The sequence below is a fragment of the Myotis daubentonii genome, chromosome 9 (assembly GCF_963259705.1).
Source record: "Myotis daubentonii chromosome 9, mMyoDau2.1, whole genome shotgun sequence".
Taxonomy (NCBI): domain Eukaryota; kingdom Metazoa; phylum Chordata; class Mammalia; order Chiroptera; family Vespertilionidae; genus Myotis; species Myotis daubentonii.
Window position 1 is genome coordinate 80011650 of NC_081848.1, and position 17855 is coordinate 80029504.

General features: G+C 54.7%; 1 protein-coding gene across 1 annotated transcript; it reads right to left on the bottom strand.

Annotated features, from left to right (window-relative positions):
* Positions 1 to 1220: 1220 nt before the first annotated feature.
* Positions 1221 to 17427, bottom strand: SYT12 (synaptotagmin 12). The gene is made up of 8 exons (XM_059709940.1): positions 17407 to 17427; positions 15377 to 15433; positions 11525 to 11720; positions 8108 to 8498; positions 6710 to 6925; positions 5917 to 6037; positions 4865 to 4998; positions 1221 to 3350 (listed from the first exon to the last, which is right to left on the bottom strand). Exons 2-8 carry the CDS (start codon positions 15408 to 15410, stop codon positions 3177 to 3179), a joined length of 1266 nt encoding a protein of 421 aa, XP_059565923.1. The 5' UTR covers positions 15411 to 15433; positions 17407 to 17427; the 3' UTR covers positions 1221 to 3176.
* Between the last annotated feature and the right edge of the window lie 428 nt (positions 17428 to 17855).

A 17855-nucleotide genomic window follows, 5' to 3' on the forward strand; every position in this document is an offset into this window, starting at 1 on the left:
AGCAGCCTGCTGATGTCCCTTGTTTCCAAAGCTGCTTGGAGTGTTCCCCTTCCTGCCTCCCTCCTTCTGACTTGCTTCTGCCCAGGACTTGTCTGTGGCTCCCCACTTCCAGCAGGACAAGGACCTTCGGTCTCCACCCGGACACGAAGTCTCCTCAGCTCAGCCACCCCTGGCCTCTGTCCCTAGACACATGCCACCCGTGTGCAGGCAGTTCCCCTGCCTGGAGGCTCCTCTCCCTCCTCCACGTGTCCAGTCTGCCTGCCCTGCAGAGCCAGAGCTCATGTTTCCATGGCCTCTGAGCTTTCCCTGGCCTCAGCCTTCACAGGCTCCTGCAACAGCCTGGCTGGTTGGTTACCTGCCTCCCCTGTGGAGGCAGGAGGTTCCACAAAAGCTCTTCACAGTCAGGCCTTAGAGTGGGCGGGCCCCCGGGGGGTGCTGGGAATGTCCACCCAGATCCTCCTCCTCCCACGCTTTGATCTCTCAGGGGAGGTCCGGGGAGGGGGAAACCATAACAGCCTGGGATCCAGAGGGGCTCCGTTTCCCCTCAGCCCCACTCTTCAGGAGCTGGGGAGGGGGCAGTGCTGCCTAGTGGTTAAGAGCATGAGCTCTGGAGCCTGAGCTTGAATCTCAGCTCTAAGCCTTTTAGCCTGTGTGATCTTGGGCTAGTTACCTAACCTCTCTGAGCTTCAGTTTCCCTATCTACAAAAAGGAGATGACACAGTACCTACCTCTAAGTGTTAGAGGTGCAGGCTGCACACCAGCATTCACTGACTCCTACAGCCCTTCTGCCCCCAGACCTTTCCTCTGGGTCTCTTCGCGCCCATCCTCCCATACCGGCTTTAGCAAGGTTGACATATCAGCCAAGTTTTTGTCCGCCCCTGCTCCTGCCCTTTTCCGTATGCTCTTCCCTCTGCCAGGAATGCTTCTTGGGCCTTCTCCACCCTTTTTGGCTTTATGCTACTTCTTGCCCTGAAGGCTCAGTTTGGCAACACCACCGGGAAGCCTTCCTTGATAGTCCCCACTGCCATCCTCCCCACCAGGTCTGGCTCATGGCCCCCTTGAGTTTCCCAAGCAGTATGACGGCATTGGTCCTAGCCATGGTCTCCCTAACCAGATTGGGGTCACCCCTCCCTGCCCCACCCCCAGTTCTGGGCACCCCACAGCAGGGGCAGCACGGGCCCAGGCCTGAGTCCCTGGTTCCTAAAGCAGAGATGAAGGTGTTCAGGCTGAGCAGGGCTCCTGGAAGCCCCCTCCTTCCTGCCCCAGCTTTATTGTGGTTCTAGAATCATTCCAGTCAGCATACTCAGTCCCCACCACGCCCATCAGTGCACAGTCAACATGTCATGCAGTTAGAGGGAAGGGAAGAGAGGGAAGCGGGAAGCATGGCCTGCACTGCACAGCCCTGGGGTAGGAAGAGTCTGGGCTCTCCCCGGCTGCACAGGCTCGCCCGCTGTGTCCCCGGACCCTATGCTGGCCTGGGCTGTGCAGACCTCCTGGTGCTGGGCCCTGGTTGTGTCACAAGGGGAGAGCCACAGTCCTGCCTCTAGCCCCCATGCTACCCTGGGCCTCCCACTGTGGTCCAGCCACCCTCTCCTGCCACATCATTGGGGATAACCAGTGGGCCTGGGTGTCCATGGCTCACCAGGGCCAGAGGCAGCCAGCCCAAGAGCCCATGTGCTCCCTATGGATTGCCACATGGAGTAGATACTGCCTCTCCCCCCCCCCCCCCCCGCATCCCTTTGAACCAGCAGGGACGCCCAGCCCTCAGCTATGAGAGGTGCACGGCTGCCTGTGGAGGATGGAAGCCGCCTCGGCCAGTGACACTTCCTCCCGCCGGGGGTGGGGCAGAAGCCAAAGATGATGCCTGTGAGGGTGACAGCCAAGCCCCTTTCCTTTGGAGCAGGACCCCTCTGGGTGCCATTCACACTCCGAGCTTCCCCAAGCCGTCAGGCCGAGGCTAGACTCTGGAAGCCACAGCTTGCTCGCTGCCCCGGATCCCTCTCTCCCCGACTGGCTTCTCCTGAGGGCTGTCCCCTGACACCCCGTGCCCTTGAAGCCTCATCTCAGGGTCCTGCTTTGGGAACGTGCTCTAGGAGCCACCGCCTTCCCATCCTCACAGTCCGTCCTGACCCCTCCTAACTGTCCTTCGATGCCACTGCTCAGGCTGCCCCTCCCTCCAAGGCCCAGCCCAAGGGTCTCCTGCTCCATCCCCCATGTCCTCTCAGGGGCCTGCAGCCCCCAAAGGCCTCGCCCACAGATCCCCTGCTGTGTTCTGGCCGCCCCACCCACCCCCAGTCCCCCGCAGGCTGCGACATCTCTGCCCAACAGGGCCTGGCCTGGAAGGACTCCAGCAAACGCCTTGGAGCCAAGGCCTGGAGTGCGTGGGACTAAACACAGGGCCTGGGTCCGGGCCTCTGGGTCTCCTAAGGGTCATGGTTCAAGGGAGTAGGTTTCAGAGGATGACGCCGAGCCAGTGTCCCATGTGGCCTGCGGGGCTCTGCTCGGCCTGGTCTCTTGGTCTCTTCTCCTGCCCGGAGAGGCCCTTGTGTCCACCACAGGGGGCTGAGGACTGTGTGCAGAGAAGCCCACGTCCCTAACGCTCAGGCTGGGCCACTCTCAGTTCTTTTCCTTGTCCCTCAAGCCACAGCTCCCATGTCGTCCTGCAGGCCCCGTACCCTCGCCCCCCCACCCTGAGCCCTGCCTGGCTGGGCCACCATTCACACTGAGCAGATCACCAGGACAGAGGCTCTTGTCTTCCTGGCGTCTTCGAGGTCTGTGCCTTGTTCATGTCATGCCTGCTGGTGCCTGCACAGCGCCCGGCCCCCCAAGACTTGCTCTGTTCTAGTGCCTGGCCCAGCGTGGCACTGGCCGCCCACCAGGGTGGGATATGAGGAGCTCTGAGGCCAAGGTCACTCCAGGCTGAGGGGCAGACCGGTTGGGGGATCTCAAAATGGGAGAACAATGGGTCAGTGACCGGCTACAGCTGGTCCTCATGGGAGAAACTCTGGCTCTTTCTCCACTGCAGTCTAGATCGAGGGACCGAGTTGGCTCATGGGGAGTCCACGGGGGGACCCCAGCATTCATGGCTCCAGCCGGACAATGGAGAAGGGTGTCACCCCTGAGCTTGCGCCAGGCTCCAGGCAGCTCAAGTGCCCCTCCTGGCCTTGCCCCAGCTGCTAGTTTCGCCGGACGGGGTGCCACATGGACACAGGCCTGCGCAGCGTGGCCAGCATCTGGTTCCAGTGTGTGGTGCCCATGCCACTAGCTGACGGCCCGATGATGACATGGCCTATGTTGTCCCCATGGCCATCACTGCTGCTCTCGGCCACCGTCACGCGGAGAGACAGGTCCTGAGGAAGAAAGGACGTGAGTGCTGGGGACCAGGGGCCGTGCCAGAGGTCCTCCACGGCTCCTGGGCCCCAGCGGGTGCCAGGCACGGCTCTCTACATCCTCATCTCTGATCTGCCTAAGCCCACAGGCTTCTGTTGCTGCCCCCTCCCTCCACAGCGGCAGCACCAGGTGAGATGCCGCCTCGCCACTTCCTTGCTGCATGACCTTGGACAGTGACTTGGGCTCAGTTTCCCCATCTGTACAGTGGTGATCATAGTAGTTCCTACCTGTTCTTGGAACAAAATGAGTTAGAATGTAAGGTACTTAGGAAGGTGCCCGTGCACAGTCAGGCGTCAGAACGCCTGCTGTTCCTCCTAATATAACCGTAGGTTGGACACAACTGAGGAAGGGAAAGTAGTCAAGCTGAAACTAGAGCCCAGCCAGAGCTTCCCAAGAAGTCTCTGGCCCTTGGAGGCTGTGGCATGGCGGCACTCTGACCACCCAGGGGGAAGCAGGGCCAGGTGGGAAGCCTGTCCCAGGAGGGTGGCAAGGCAAGGCAGCAACGCCCAGGACCACCCAGAGATGCTGGGGTGTTTGCCTGGGTCAGGAACACCCAGACTGAGGCAGACCTCTGGGCTCTCAAATTTAGACAGGGTGTCCTGGAGGGGAGGTTAAGGGGGTTTCTGTGCAGCCCCAGGGCTAAGAGGTAGCTTCGGCTCCTGGCACAAAAGGACGTTCTCACTGTTGGGGATGCCCCGGGATGGAAGGTGGTAGTGAGGGGAGGTGGTGAGTTCCCCATGCTCTGAGGAATGCAAACAGGACCACTGGCGTGGCCAGGCCCTATCTTCTGCAATCTCCCACCATTGGTCTATGATATCTCTGCTGGTAGGGGGTGACCTCCTGAAGGCCACAGGGGTGTGGGGAGCTCAGCAGACCCTTTGCAGGTAGTGAGGGGAGGTGGTGAGTTCCCCATGCTCTGAGGAATGCAAACAGGACCACTGGCGTGGCCAGGCCCTATCTTCTGCAATCTCCCACCATTGGTCTATGATATCTCTGCTGGTAGGGGGTGACCTCCTGAAGGCCACAGGGGTGTGGGGAGCTCAGCAGACCCTTTGCAGGTAGAACCTTGGGAGATTTCGGGCAGAACTCTGCCCTTGGGCCAGCCCTGGCTCATCCCCAGGTCTCTGCAGTTTCCTCCTCCGGGAACTGTTCCCCCAGACTTTAGCTTAGCTAAGCCCTCCTGCAGAAGGTGGCCCTGACCGCCCACAGCTGGCATGCTCTTAGTGGATGAGGACTGCTTAGGGACCTTCCTGCCTGGCCCCTGTAGGCACCCAGGAAGCAGGGCCCATGTCCCCAGCACCCACCATAGGGCTGGTATCTAGTAGGTGCTAAATAAATGCTTCTTGACTACGTGGCTTGAGGCAAACCATCAGCACCTGCAGGAGCCCCGGGAAGCTAGGCTGCAGGGGATGAAGTGGCCCCAGAGCCGCGGGGCGACCTGGCCTGGCCCCCGCCCCTGCGCATTTCCCCTCACCTGGAGCACAATGGCTGGCACCGAGAAGATCATGGCTTCATTGAACACTGGGTTGGGGTCGTCCCTCTTCACAGCCGTCCTCTTTTTGCTCATCTTCCTCCCATCCTGCAGTAGGTACACCTTGACGTAGGGGTCTGGGTGGACGAGGGGGTGGAGGTGAGGGCCAGAGCCGCACTTACCTGACACAGCCCTGCCCATCGCCGTGGCCCACTAGCTCTAAACTGCCCAAACCTTCACGATTGCCATTAGCGCCTGCAGTCCTGCCGCTGCTCCTTTATTTCCTATCTGATGGATGAGAAAGCTGAGGCTCACACGCAGAGGACAGCTGGGCTTCGGACACGGGCAGTGTGCCTCCCAGCCCAGAGCGTGTTCCTCACACACGATGCTCAGGGGACTTGGCAGACCCACCACTTTTCCTTCTATAAATGGTCGGAGCGCAGCCATCAGCTGAGTCACCCGGCACCTGCTCAGCGGGGTTTGACTCAACGATGCGGGGCTCTGAAATAACAAGTCTCCGTCTGTCCTCACCTACCGCCCACTGGGTATCCTTGCTGCACCTGCCTGGACCCCGGGTTCTCCCAGGCTCCAGGTGGTGGGGCTCCCCAGTCCTCTGTCATCTGTTACCTGGGGCTGGAGGCTCCTGCAGACCCGGGGCATTGGGTCCTGCCTGGCACGCACACCATCCCAGTGGCCCTCGCCCCCATTTGAGATCTGGAATGCGGTCCAGCCTCTGGGCACGGAGCCTCCACCATGAACTGCAGTTCCAGGAGGTGGGTGCCCACCTTGGCTCCTTCCCAGGGCCCCAGCCTTCTGCTCGCAGATTCCCATCTCTCTCCCTGTAGGGGCTCCCTGCCTCCCTCTGTGGTTCCCGTGTTTCCCCAGCTGGATGAGTCTTCCCGCTGTGCCCGGCTCCTGAGCTCAGCCAGAGCTGGAGGTGGGGAGCCTGGCGCCGTGCCCCACACCCACAGATGTGTCCAGGCGCCCAGGGCTTAGCAGCTGGACCACAGGCGCCCCCGCCCCGCGGAGGAGCCAGGCGGCCAGCGGGGCCTTACCCGCTGTGGTCTTGTCACTGGTCCAGAGGAGATTCTTGGCCTTTACCACGACCACGGTGAGGCGTTCGGCCGTGGGGAGGTAGCTGAGGGAGAGCAGGATCTCGCCCACAGAGTCGGCGGCCTGCAGGGCGGGCAGGTGGCTTAGAGGACTTCTGTCCCCTGACAGGTCCAGGGAAAGTCAGAAGCTTCCTTCTCCACTGAGAAGCTGCTGTTCTTGGGGCCCCTCCTACCAGGGCATTGGGAAAGGGCCCCTCCCCACTCCGTGAAGCAGGCACCATCCCTCCCTCCCTCCCTCCCTCCCGCCACCGTGGGTCCTGCCTTGGAAGGAAGGCCGGAGGTTGCCTGTCAAATGCAGCGTCCACATGCAGCAACGTGGCCAAGGGGAACATTCCGTGGCTGGGGCGCATGGATCGTTTATGTAGTAGATCATTTGCTTAAATAACAGCAATGCTCCCAAGCACATCCACTGACACGGATAAAGGTGAACTTCAGCTTGGCCTCTGTCTGAAACACCTCACGTCAGGGCCAGGGGAGCACTCCCCTCACGGAAGCCCTATAGGGGCAGAGCTTCTACAGGTTGGGAGGCAGGAGCAGCAGAGGAGCTGTAAACAGTGGTCAGGGTGTTTCTCCTCTGCATGCGGTGAACGGAGCCTCCGTGAATGTGGCTCAGGTCTCTGTCTGTCATTTCCTAAAGATGCTGGTGTTTGGGGAGTTGGAGAGGACAGCGGGGTCCCTCCTCTGGAGCGCGCGCGTGTGACACTCCCTGCGCGGGTGCACGGGTGGGCGGGCTTACCTTGTTCTGGTCCTGTAAGTAGAGCCAGCCGCTGAAGGGCTGCAGCGGAAGGTCAAGTACGGAAAGCTTCAGCTCCACCACGCCCGTGCTGACCTTCCGCTCATCCTCATCGATGCCGAACACCGAAAACCGCAGGCTCTTCTCCTCCAGGGCAGCAGGGTCCAGGGGGGTGGAGAACTTCTCGTCGAAGAAGATGGAGTAGGCGTTCCTCTGGATCTGCAGAGAGAAAGGGCCATGGAGGGCGCGTCAAAGGTGGGGAGGGGGTGGCAGCCAGGGTCCTGTAGGCCATGGCAGGGGGAGAGCACTGGATGGAGAGTCTGGGACCTAGGCTAGAGTCCTGGCTCTGCTGTCCCCACAACCCCAATGCTAATCCTTCTTTGGGTGGCTCAGCTGTGATGGTTTCAAAGCCCCCTGTTGTCCCCTCAGTGGGGGCCAATCTGTTAGCCTGGCGTTGAAAGCTCACACAATCTGACCCCAACTAAGTCCCAACCTCAGTGGCCATGGCTCCATAGACCCCTCACGATGCATTAGCTGAGCCGGTCTCCGTTGTTCTTGCATGTGTCCAAGTCTAGCTCTGGGCCACGTGCAGTGAGTATGGATAATTGTGGAGTCCAGAGCCATTGATGTCCCAGCCCCCAGAGCTGCCTGAACGCTGTGGGATGGACAGACGGATGGAATGACTAGGGGAGGTTGCACTGACTTAGTTTCCAAGCCCATTCCTGCCTGGTGGGTTCCACTGGTCTCCTCCCAGGAAGCTGTGGGCAGGCCCCTGGGAAGGTGCACTTGCGGGCACTGCTCCTCTTCCGTGGGAAGCTGCCTTAGTCACTGCCTGGTGATATTTAAAGAGAGGAGCCCTCATTCCTGGTACCTTGCCTGAAGCTGGGGGGCTGCCCAGCCTGCGGCAGCCACCCACTCACTGGGATCGGCTGGGCTGGGATGTAAGAAGCCTGCCTTCTTGGGAATAAATCTACCAGCACCTCCAGGTTCCCTGAACCACACTCTTGGATGACTGCCTGGGCTGTGGGTAGGCTCCTCTCTGCTCTCTGGGAGCCATGTTCCCTACCTAATCACCTGCTTGAGAACTGAGGGCTCCTTCTCCCCTCTCTCCCCCTCTGGGGGAGAAAGCCTACCTCTGGATCCTGACCTCAGCATTCAGGGTCTTCATGATCTTCAGTTACGTCTCTCCTTCCTTTGGCCAAACTAGCCTCTTGGCTGTCCCCTGTCCTCCCTATAGTCATCGCCTTGGGCTCTGGGGTCAGCATCCAAACCCACTCTCCAGCGCCCTCCTCAGATCCTGCCTGGCTCTGCAGACCGTCCTGCAAGGTGTGGGGGGTGGGGGTGGGGTGGGGTACTGAGGGCCTGAACACACTTCTGCTCCACCCTGCAGCTCCCACTTACCCGGGAAATGCCTACGATCTGCTCCTCAGGCAGCAGGCTGATGCGCATGAAGCAGGACTCGAAGCTGGTTTCCTCCCGCTCCAGGAGGTCCTTCCCCTGCAGCACAGCCACGTGGAGGGTGTGGGAGGCGGCGTCGTAGTCCATGCTCACCTCCACCTGGCCCAGCGTGAAGTCCTGTCCAAAGGTATTGCTCACGGAGGAGATGGAGTTGACGGAGTCCACTGACTGGGACTTCCGGAGGGTCCCGTAGGGGGCCAGGTCCAGCTCCCGGCCCATCAGCTCCAGGGGCCCCAGCTCGCTGATGGTCTCAAAGGTGTCCTCCATGCTGAGGCTGCCTTTGCGGCTGGGTGGTCCCCGAGTGCTGGCCCGACGGGTACTCCAGGCAGGCACTCTCTGCAGGTGAGAAAAGGGGGCAGGGGAGCATGACAAGGGCAATGGTGTTGAGAGGGCAAAGAGGTACGGCAATCCCTGCTCATTCAAGGCACCTCCAGGTTCCCCTTCTGCAAAAACGGGGCGTGTCTGCGTTCAGAGGGCCCCCGTTTTAGGTCATTCACATCACTCAGTGCTCTCTGTCACCAGGATGCGAGAGAGCATTTTCTCAAAATGTTTATTTGTAAAGACTGCGTTCCCTACATAGAGATGTGCACTGCAGTGATGTTTATAAAAAGGAAAGAGAGTTAGCAATCTCAGTGTCCAGATCAGCTACTCAATAGCTGATCAAGCGGCCTCGGAGGAAGTTTTCAAAAATGTCTGCAACATGAGAAAACTTTCATGTTGGGTAACACTCACCCTCATATTCAAATTTTCTTTTGTCTGCATTGACCTCGATATTCGAGAAGACAGAAGCCTCTGTACCACAAGCATCTCCCCTGTTGCTGCATAGTCTCCATTACCACAATTTTCATGCCCCCCCCCCAAGTTTCCCCTTGAGTAGACAGCCATAATTTATTTTACAATTCCCCCACTATTAAGCATTTATGTTGTTTCTCTTTTTTCCCCAACTATAAATAATGCAGCCTTGAGTAGCTTTTGTAACATCCTGACTTAGAGAACACAGCCCTTTTGAAAGCTTTTGACACTTGTCACCAAAATGCTCTTTGAAAATGTTGTGCCAGTTGACAGTTCCCCCAACAGAGTGACAGAGAGTCCTTTCTGGAACCCCAAATGAGTCAGCATGTGGGACCCGGGTCTGGGAACAGATTCTGGCTGTGCTCTCTGGTATCTACATCATGTCAGAAAAATTCTCTGCCAAGTACCAAGTGATGAAACAGTCAGCAATATATACTGAGAGCCCTGTACATGTTTGTACTTCCTGATATGGTCATTCAAGATCTGGGCATCTATTCAAAGTACATAATACCAATGAAGACACAATTTTACCTATAAAACACTCACCGCATCATTCGTGATGGCATTTAGTAAATCATGGCAGATAAATAAAGAGGAATGTTACATAGATATTAACATGATATTTATAATGGGTGTTCCACAACATGGGAAAATGCTTCAGGTATAATTGAGATGAAAAGTATAAAATTCTAGCCCAGCTGGTGTGGCTCAGTGGTTGAGCATCAACCTATGAACCGGGAGATCATGGTTTGATTCCCGGTCAGGGCACATGCCTGGGTTGAAGACTCGATCCCCAGTGTGGGGCGTGCAGGAGGCAGCGGATCAATGATTCTCATCATTGATGTTTCTATCTCTCTCTCTTCCTTCTCTCTGAAATCAATAAAAATATATTTAAAAAAATAAAATTCTAAGTAGAAATGACACTCATTGTGTAAAGACTATGCATGGAAAAAAGACTAGGTGCGGGGGGTTAGATGAAAATATTGGAGCCCTAGCTGGTTCGGCTCAGCGGATAGAGCATCGGCCTGTGGACTGAAGGGTCCCGGGTTCGATTCCAGTCAAGGGCACATGCCAGTGTGTTGCAGGCTCAATCCCCAGTGGGGGGCATGAAAGAGGCAGCTGATCAATGATTCTCATCATTGATGTGTCTATCTCTCTCTACCTCTCCCTTCCTCTCTGAAATCAATTAAAGAATATTAAAAAAAGATTTTATAAAAGCAAAGTGGCTGTACTATTAAAAAAAAAAGAAAACATTGGAAATAAATAAATAAAAATGCTAATAATGAAAAAAAAAAAACGGTTAACTCTTTCTTGCCTCAGGGTGTGGCATTTGGGAAAGAGGATTTTCTTCTTACAGTGGAGACCGAGCTCGTTAAGGAGGTCGTGAACTCAAATTACTCTATCAACTCAATGCAAAAAATCGGCAGAGAGACAGCTGGTATCTCAAAAAACTCGTTAGTCGGGACACTCGTAAGTCAAGGCCCCACTGTATTTTAATAAGCACTGCCTTTATAATTATTCACTGTCTGTATATACATTTTATGAGACGCACTATATTTTTCACAGGATGGTTTTTAAAATTGAAACCATTCATTCATTTATTCATTTAACAAGTATTCATGGATTCATTCAACAAGTAGGCACTGGGCTAGGCTGGATATATGAAACAGGACCCTGTTCACAGGAGGAAATTAACCAGGAGGGAACACGGTGGAGAGGGAGTGGAGATTGATCCTGGGAGTGGACAGTGGGGGTGTGGGGCACACAACTCCGTGTGCACCTACAAGAGGGGAAGTCTCGAGAGTCCTTAAAACCACAGGAGGAGGGGTATGCAAGAATGTAGCCTTGAAAGTAGCTCATCTTGTCTTGCAGTTTGAACAGAAGGGCTATTTGAGTCAGAGAGGCTAACCCTCTCAGGGTTTAATTACCAGGTGCTGCTTATAAATTGTGGACGGTTACAATAAGGAAAAGGAGGCCCTTTTCTTGTCTGCACACTCACGAGTGTCATTGGTGTAATTAGCTAGTTATTAACAACGTTAATAGAAGGAAAAAGAGCAAGGGAAGCCAGAAATGGTTGAGCATATTCAGCTGGGAAGGAGGGGCCTGTTTGTTTCACCAGCTGCACAGGGAGCAGCGGTTCTCAACCTGTGGGTCGCGACCCCTTTGGCGGTCGAACGACCCTTTCACAGGGGTCGCCTAAGACCATCCTGCCTATCAGATATTTACATGACGATTCATCACAGTAGCAACATGACAGTGATGAAGTAGCAACCAAAATAATTTTATGGTTGGGTCACAACATGAGGAGCTGTATTTAAAGGGCCAGGAGGCTGAGAACCGCTGACATCGAGGGAATCGCAGCATTGTCCCTCCAAGGGGATGAACACTCTCCTTCCCCCTCCAGGACTGGGTTGTTGGGGGGTGCAGGGGGCCTAGGCATATGCACAGAAGTCAGGGGGGTGCAGGGGAAGTGCTGGCCTGTCAGTCTAGCTCAGGGAACAATGGATTTGCTAGGAGGGGTGCCCTCCCCGACACACACAGACAAACACAAACCCCAAGAGCAGAAGCCTCACCTGCCTGGCCTCCGCGTAGGTCTCGCCATACTTCTGCTGAAGGAACCTGTAGTTGTAGTTGGGGAATGGGGAGGGGCTGGGGAAGCTCCCCGATGTCCAGAGCTTCCACAGGCTCACGGCGGCGACCCCCAGCAGCGCGAGGGCCCCCGCGGCGTAGACACCCACCTCCCAGGCAGGTGGGCTCTTGATGACTACAAGGCAAAAGCAGCCTCTCGTTAGTGGCCCCCGGGGCCCCTCTGCGGTTACAGACCCCTCCCGGGAGCAGGTGGTTTAGCACTGACTTACTCCCTCACTGAATGCGTAGTTACTGAGTGCCTGCTGTGTGGTAGGCTAGGGGCTAGGGGCTGGGGGACATGTTAGTAAGAAGACACTCTTCTGTGGTGTCTGCTTTTATCCTCTTTCCCACAAAAACAGACATTTCTACCATGAGTGACACTTGACTGGAACAGGTGAAGAGCTGTGGTTAACTATTCATTTGGCTTTAAACAAATAGGGTTGTTCTTGCCTCTATGAGTTCTCAGACCTCACCCTTCAGAGGACCTCTGGCTTCCAGATCATCAAAGCAGCCTTTTGGGGTTTGGGAGGAAAAAGGAAGGATTTGGGGGACAAAAAATGATCCCATTTTTTACCTCAAACCTCACCTAGAACAACACAGTGTCCATTAATGGATGGATGGGTAAATAAAATATAGTATATCTATGCAATGGAATAATATTCAGCAATAAAAAAGAATGGAGTACTGCCCTGGCCAGTGTGGCTCAGTTGGTTGGAGTACCATCCTGTGTTCCAAAGGGTCTCAGGTTCAATTCCTGGTCAGGGCACATATCCAGGTTGCAGGTTTGAGGGCGTGTGCAGGAAGCAACTGATCAAGGTTTCTCTCTCTCTCCCACTCTCCCTTTCTCAAGTCATTTTTTTAAAAAATACCTTTAAAGGAATGATATACTGTTATATATTACAACATGGATGAACCTTGAAATCATCATGTTAAGTGAAACAAGCCAGATACGAAAGACCATATGTTGTATGATTCTATTTATATGTCCAAAACAGGCAAATCTATACAGGCAGAAAATAGATTAGTGATTGCCAGGGGTAGGGGAATAGAGAGGAATGTGGAATATGGGGTTTCTTTTGGCATGATGAATATACTCCGAAAATTGACTGTGCCAACTTTAGCCAGAATTTATGCTAAACATATTCTGGAGAAGGGCGGGGCCCTGCCTGCAGCCCTGGCATCTATCCAGCACTTAGCACCCTGTGAAGTCTCTACCTCTACTTTCTAGAGGAGACCTGAGGCTGAGGCAAAAGAACACACCTATCTATGGGCTCAAGGCCACAGGGGTGGGAAGTCCAGGTCACCTAGCCCAGTGGTCGGCAAACTCATTAGTGAACAGAGCCAAATATCAACAGTACAACGACTGAAATTTCTTTTGAGAGCCAAATTTTTTTTTTAAAATATATTTTATTGATTTTTTACAGAGAGGAAGGGAGAGAGAGAGAGAGCCAGAAACATCGATGAGAGAGAAACATCCATCAGCTGCCTCCTGCACATCTCCCACTGGGGATGTGCCCGCAACCCAGGTACATGCCCTTGACCGGAATCGAACCCGGGACCTTGAGTCCGCAGGCCGACGCTCTATCCACTGAGCCAAACCGGTTTCGGCGAGAGCCAAATTTTTTAAACTTAAACTATCTAGGTAGGTACATTGTTATTAACTTAATTAGGGTACTCCAAAGGCTTAGGAAGAGCCACACTCAAGGGGCCAAAGAGCCGCATGTAGCTCGCGAGCCGCAGTTTGCCGACCACAGACCTAGCCTCTCTGGGCCCAGTCTCATCCGGAAAAAGATGGCCACCAAACATCCCCATCCAGTGGTGCCACCCAGGGAATTTATGCTCAGGGAAACGTCCCCACAGGTTTCTCTCTGGTGTGAGTCACCGGGCCGTATTTATAACAGCAGCCATCTGGAAACAGCCTGGAGGTCTGACCCCGGCCTTAGGAGGGACTGGCACGGGCCTTTGAGGATGACAAGGATGTCAGGGTGGTGATGTAGAGAAACCTTTCGGGCAATGCAAAGAGAAAAACATCAATCCCCAACATGGTATAACATGGTTTTGATGTAAAAATCACACATCAAATGGCTAAGGCCTGGGCGGACTAGGGAGGAATGAGAAGAGCAAGAATTCAGGATGCAGGAGCTGGGAGCAAACACTATTTACTTCTGACTTCTGTTGCTGGAATGTAATTTGTGGTCTAAATGAGGCCACAGCAAGGATCTACAGCGGGGCTCCAGGGACAGCAAGGATCTACAGCGGGGCTCCAGGGCCAGTCCTGCTGAGGTCAAGGGAGGTCAAGGTCGTCCGGGGAGGCTGGTGAGTGGGGGGATGGGATGGGAATGTACCTGCTTAATTGCAGAGTGAGGGGCATACGTGAGGGGCTCCTGCTGAGACGTGCACAGTAGGGCCTGGATGTTGGTAGGGGCAGGTCAGTGGGCGGGCACAAGCAATGGGCACAGTAAGGTGGCCAAGCAGAGCCAGACTCCTCTGGGAGTGAGGAACCCAGGGAAAGGAGGGACTGAAGCCGGAGCCCTGGTGGACGGAGGGCATGAAAGGAAAAGCCTCAATTGAGACTCATTTGTTTATTCATATCCTGGGTGCCAGCCTTAGGACACTATGGAAGAATTCCCAAGGGAAGAGAGGTCTAGATTGAGAACAGAAATAAGGACCAGGAGGAGCTGGAGTTCTAAGAGGTTCCCTTCTATTTCCTATTTGCCTGGCTCTGTTCCAAGCACTTCATATGTATTAACCCACTGAGTCCTCAGAACAACTGTGTGACGAGGAAGCTGAGGGACAGAGGAGATATCCACTGTCAATCTTGCTGCAGATCTGTGCTTGTAACCCCCACAGCACATCTGAGGACTCAGCCAGGGAGAGGCAGGAAGCACTCCAGGCAAAGGGAACAGCATGTGCAAAGACCTGGAATTGGGGAGAGTTATGTTTCCACTGTGTTGGGCACTTTGCATAGGTTAGCTCACTGAGTCTTCCCAGCAGTCCTTGAGGCAGGCCTCACCAAGTAAATGGAGGCTGAGAAAGGTTCCATCACTTGATCCAGGCCATGCCAAGACCTGGGAGCCTGCCGGTGAGAATCCCTGGCAGTGGTTGGGAAAGGTGGTTCCTGTGCACAGCTCAGCCCCGGGCTGGAGGCCGCGCTAGGGCAGGAGCTGAGTGATGGGAGCCGTCAGGAGACCTGGGCTCATGTCCTGACTCTGTTCCTTTCTCACTGACCCTTTCCCTCCTGAGCCTCCCTTTCCCCATCTGCAAACGGGGACAGTAACGTAAGGAGAAGAGATGGGGAGAAGTGGGTCTGGTGTCATGTGACCCCATCCTCAAGCTCGGTGCCTGCCAGGGCACACAGGGAAGGCGAGAGCTGCATCCCAGGTACTTGCCGTCCCTGGTTTGGGCGATCTCTGAGTTGAATGTCCTGAGGATCTCACGTCAACCTTCCTGGGTTTCCTCTCACTTGGCTACTTGAGAGGCTCCAGGAACGGCCCTGGCAAGTGGATTCTGTGTCACAGGCTCATCTTTAGGGAGCAGTGGGACATGGGCCTTCTGGGGGACCCCCTCGAGTCAAAAGGAGGGAGTCACTTCCACAGAGGAAGCCACTGGAGCAAAATGATGAAGAGATTTCAGACTGGTCCCAGCCCTGTGTCCTCAAGGCTAGGTGACCTTGGGCAAGTCACTGATGGACCTTCCCAGTAAAACAGGGCCGTGATGGGCGTCCCACTGACACCCGCACCCCAGGCCTGGCGGGAGGGTCCTGTGAGACGGCATGCTTGCTCTGGGACTCACCGCTCAGGTGGTGTTCAGCCACGTCCATGGCCATGATGCCCGCTGCGGTAGCTGAAACTGGAAGGGAAAAGAGAGTCAGAGGACAGGGCTTCAGTGGGCCCCTGACCCCTACCCTGTGCCCTGGCCTGCTGGGTGCCCTTGGGCCTGTCATCCAGAGCTCACACTGAGCCCTGAGCAGGGCCTGGGCAAAAGTAGGTGGTTTTTATTTTATTTTTTAAAATAGCCAATTTAAAAATTAATATTATTATTAATTTTTAAAAGACCTAGTTGGCATTATTCAACAATTCATGAATTGGGCAGCATCCCACCAAGTAAATAGAAAGTGCTCCCTATTATTATTTTTTAATCGTCATCCAAGGATATATTTTTATCGATTTAGAGAGAGAGGAAGGGAGAGACAGAGAGCGAGAAACATCGATGTGAGAGAAACATAGATCTGCTGCCTCCAGTATGCACCCAGACCAGGGATGGAATCCACAACCTAGGTTCGTGCCCTGACCAGGAATCCACTCACCACAGCCTTTTGGTTTATGCGATGGCGCTCCTTCCAATGGAGCCACCCAACTAGGGCAATTTTTATAAATGGTGTCTGGAGCTTTCTTTAAGCAGGCAAAGACTTCACCTCAGGGTTGCCAGATAAAACACAAGATGCCCAGTGACATTTGAATTTCAGAGTCATTTTTACTATAAATATGTCCAAATATTGGAACCTACTTACACTGAACAGGCGTTGTTTATTTGAAATGCAGAAGTTGCTGGGCACTGTCTTTGTGTTTGCTGACTCTGGCACCCCTGCTGCCCTTCCGCCCTGCCAACACCAGGCTGACGGCACCGACTCTGTTGCTGTATAGGTTTGTAGTCAGGAGGCCATAGGTTGGGCCACACAGCCTAGGTGTGCAGCGGGCTAGGGCGTCCAGGTTTGTGTACGTGCACTCTGTGTTGTTTGCACAACGAAGACATTGCCTAACGACGCATTTCCAATCATTAAGTGACGCATGACTGCGCTTCCAATGCTTTTGTTTAAGCTGGAAAAGGAAGGCTCCATCTCCACAATATCCTATTCCCCGTCCTTCCCCTCCCCACTCCACCCTCCAAGGTCTAGAAGCTCATACAAGCCATTACCTGAACCCAGGGCCTGCTCATGGTTTTATTATTGTTGTTGCTAAGAAGCACCTTTGCTCACAGACATATTCTAAATGGGGTGGTGGTGGTGGAAAGGGGAGGCCGGGATGAAGTGTATGGGTCTCAGTTCAAGGGACACAGAAGGACAGGATAAGCCACACCCAGCCTTTGTGTCCCTCGTGGCTCAAAGAGGTAGCACAGACAGGTGAGGTGGGATCAACAGGGGGTGCGGGGGTGAGAACTGTGGAGTGCTTGCCGATTAAGGGGTTGAGTGCTTTTCTGTTCCCGGGAATGCCAACCCTACATGGCTGGAACTTCTGGCTCTTTAAGGAAAAAGCCTGGATAGTTTATGTACAGTTTCTTGATTTTTAAATGTTGCACCAATTCACAAAAATGTACACACCACTCAGGCACAGTGTGAATAAAAAGCTGCTTGGCCGTGGCTGGCCTGTTTATAACCCCTCCAAGCATTCTGTGGGCCCCCCACTGGGACTGAGGTCCAATCAGAGGGCAAACACTTTCCTGGGCATTTTACAGAATCCAGACGTTCTGCCCAGTCGGTGGCTTTGGGGCCGAGAAGTTGAGGTGCCTCGATCCAAGTGGGGTTATCCAGAACACATGGGAGGGCCTCCAGTCCCAGGCGGGAGGCCTTAAGAAGGAGGGCCGAGTGGGGCCCAGGGAGAAGCCTCCTTGTCCCCAGCTGATGCTCCCACTCCCTGAGATGTGGGTTGTCATGGTGATGGGAGGGAGGTGCTGACTCAAAGTGGAAGCTCATTCCTGGGACCTGGGCTGGAGATCATGATAATGATAGCGAACCCTGCCAAGCACTCCTTACACCCAAGCACAGCCCTAAGCACTTTGCATATATATTACTTATTTAATCCTCTAGCAACCCCACAGCTAGGTACCATCTCTGGTGTGCAGAGGAGAGTCCTGAGGCATGAAGGTAAGGTTGTTTGTCCCAGGCCACACAGTAAGAAACTGTTCAATCCAGGCCATCTGGCTCCACGCTCCTATCTCTGTGCCCAACTTGCAGGAGGGCACATGGTTTCAAAAGTCTCCTGAGAACTTGCACACCCAATAGGACACTGTGTCAAAGCCCCAGGTGGCCCTAGTTCCTGGCAGAAGGGAGTCTGGGCGTACCGAGACACATGTTAACGTGAGCACACCGGTCCCAGCCTGCCTCTGCCCTGCTGGGAATCCAATAACGCCAGTGGCTTTCCTTCCTGCTCACCTGGCCCAAGCTGACTTTGTGAGAGTGGGGCTGGCCCTACTGGGATGGCCAATGCCAGCAGCGTGGGCTGGGGATGTCCCTGCCGCAGGTACACATGGTTGGGGACAGAATCTGCTGTCAGAT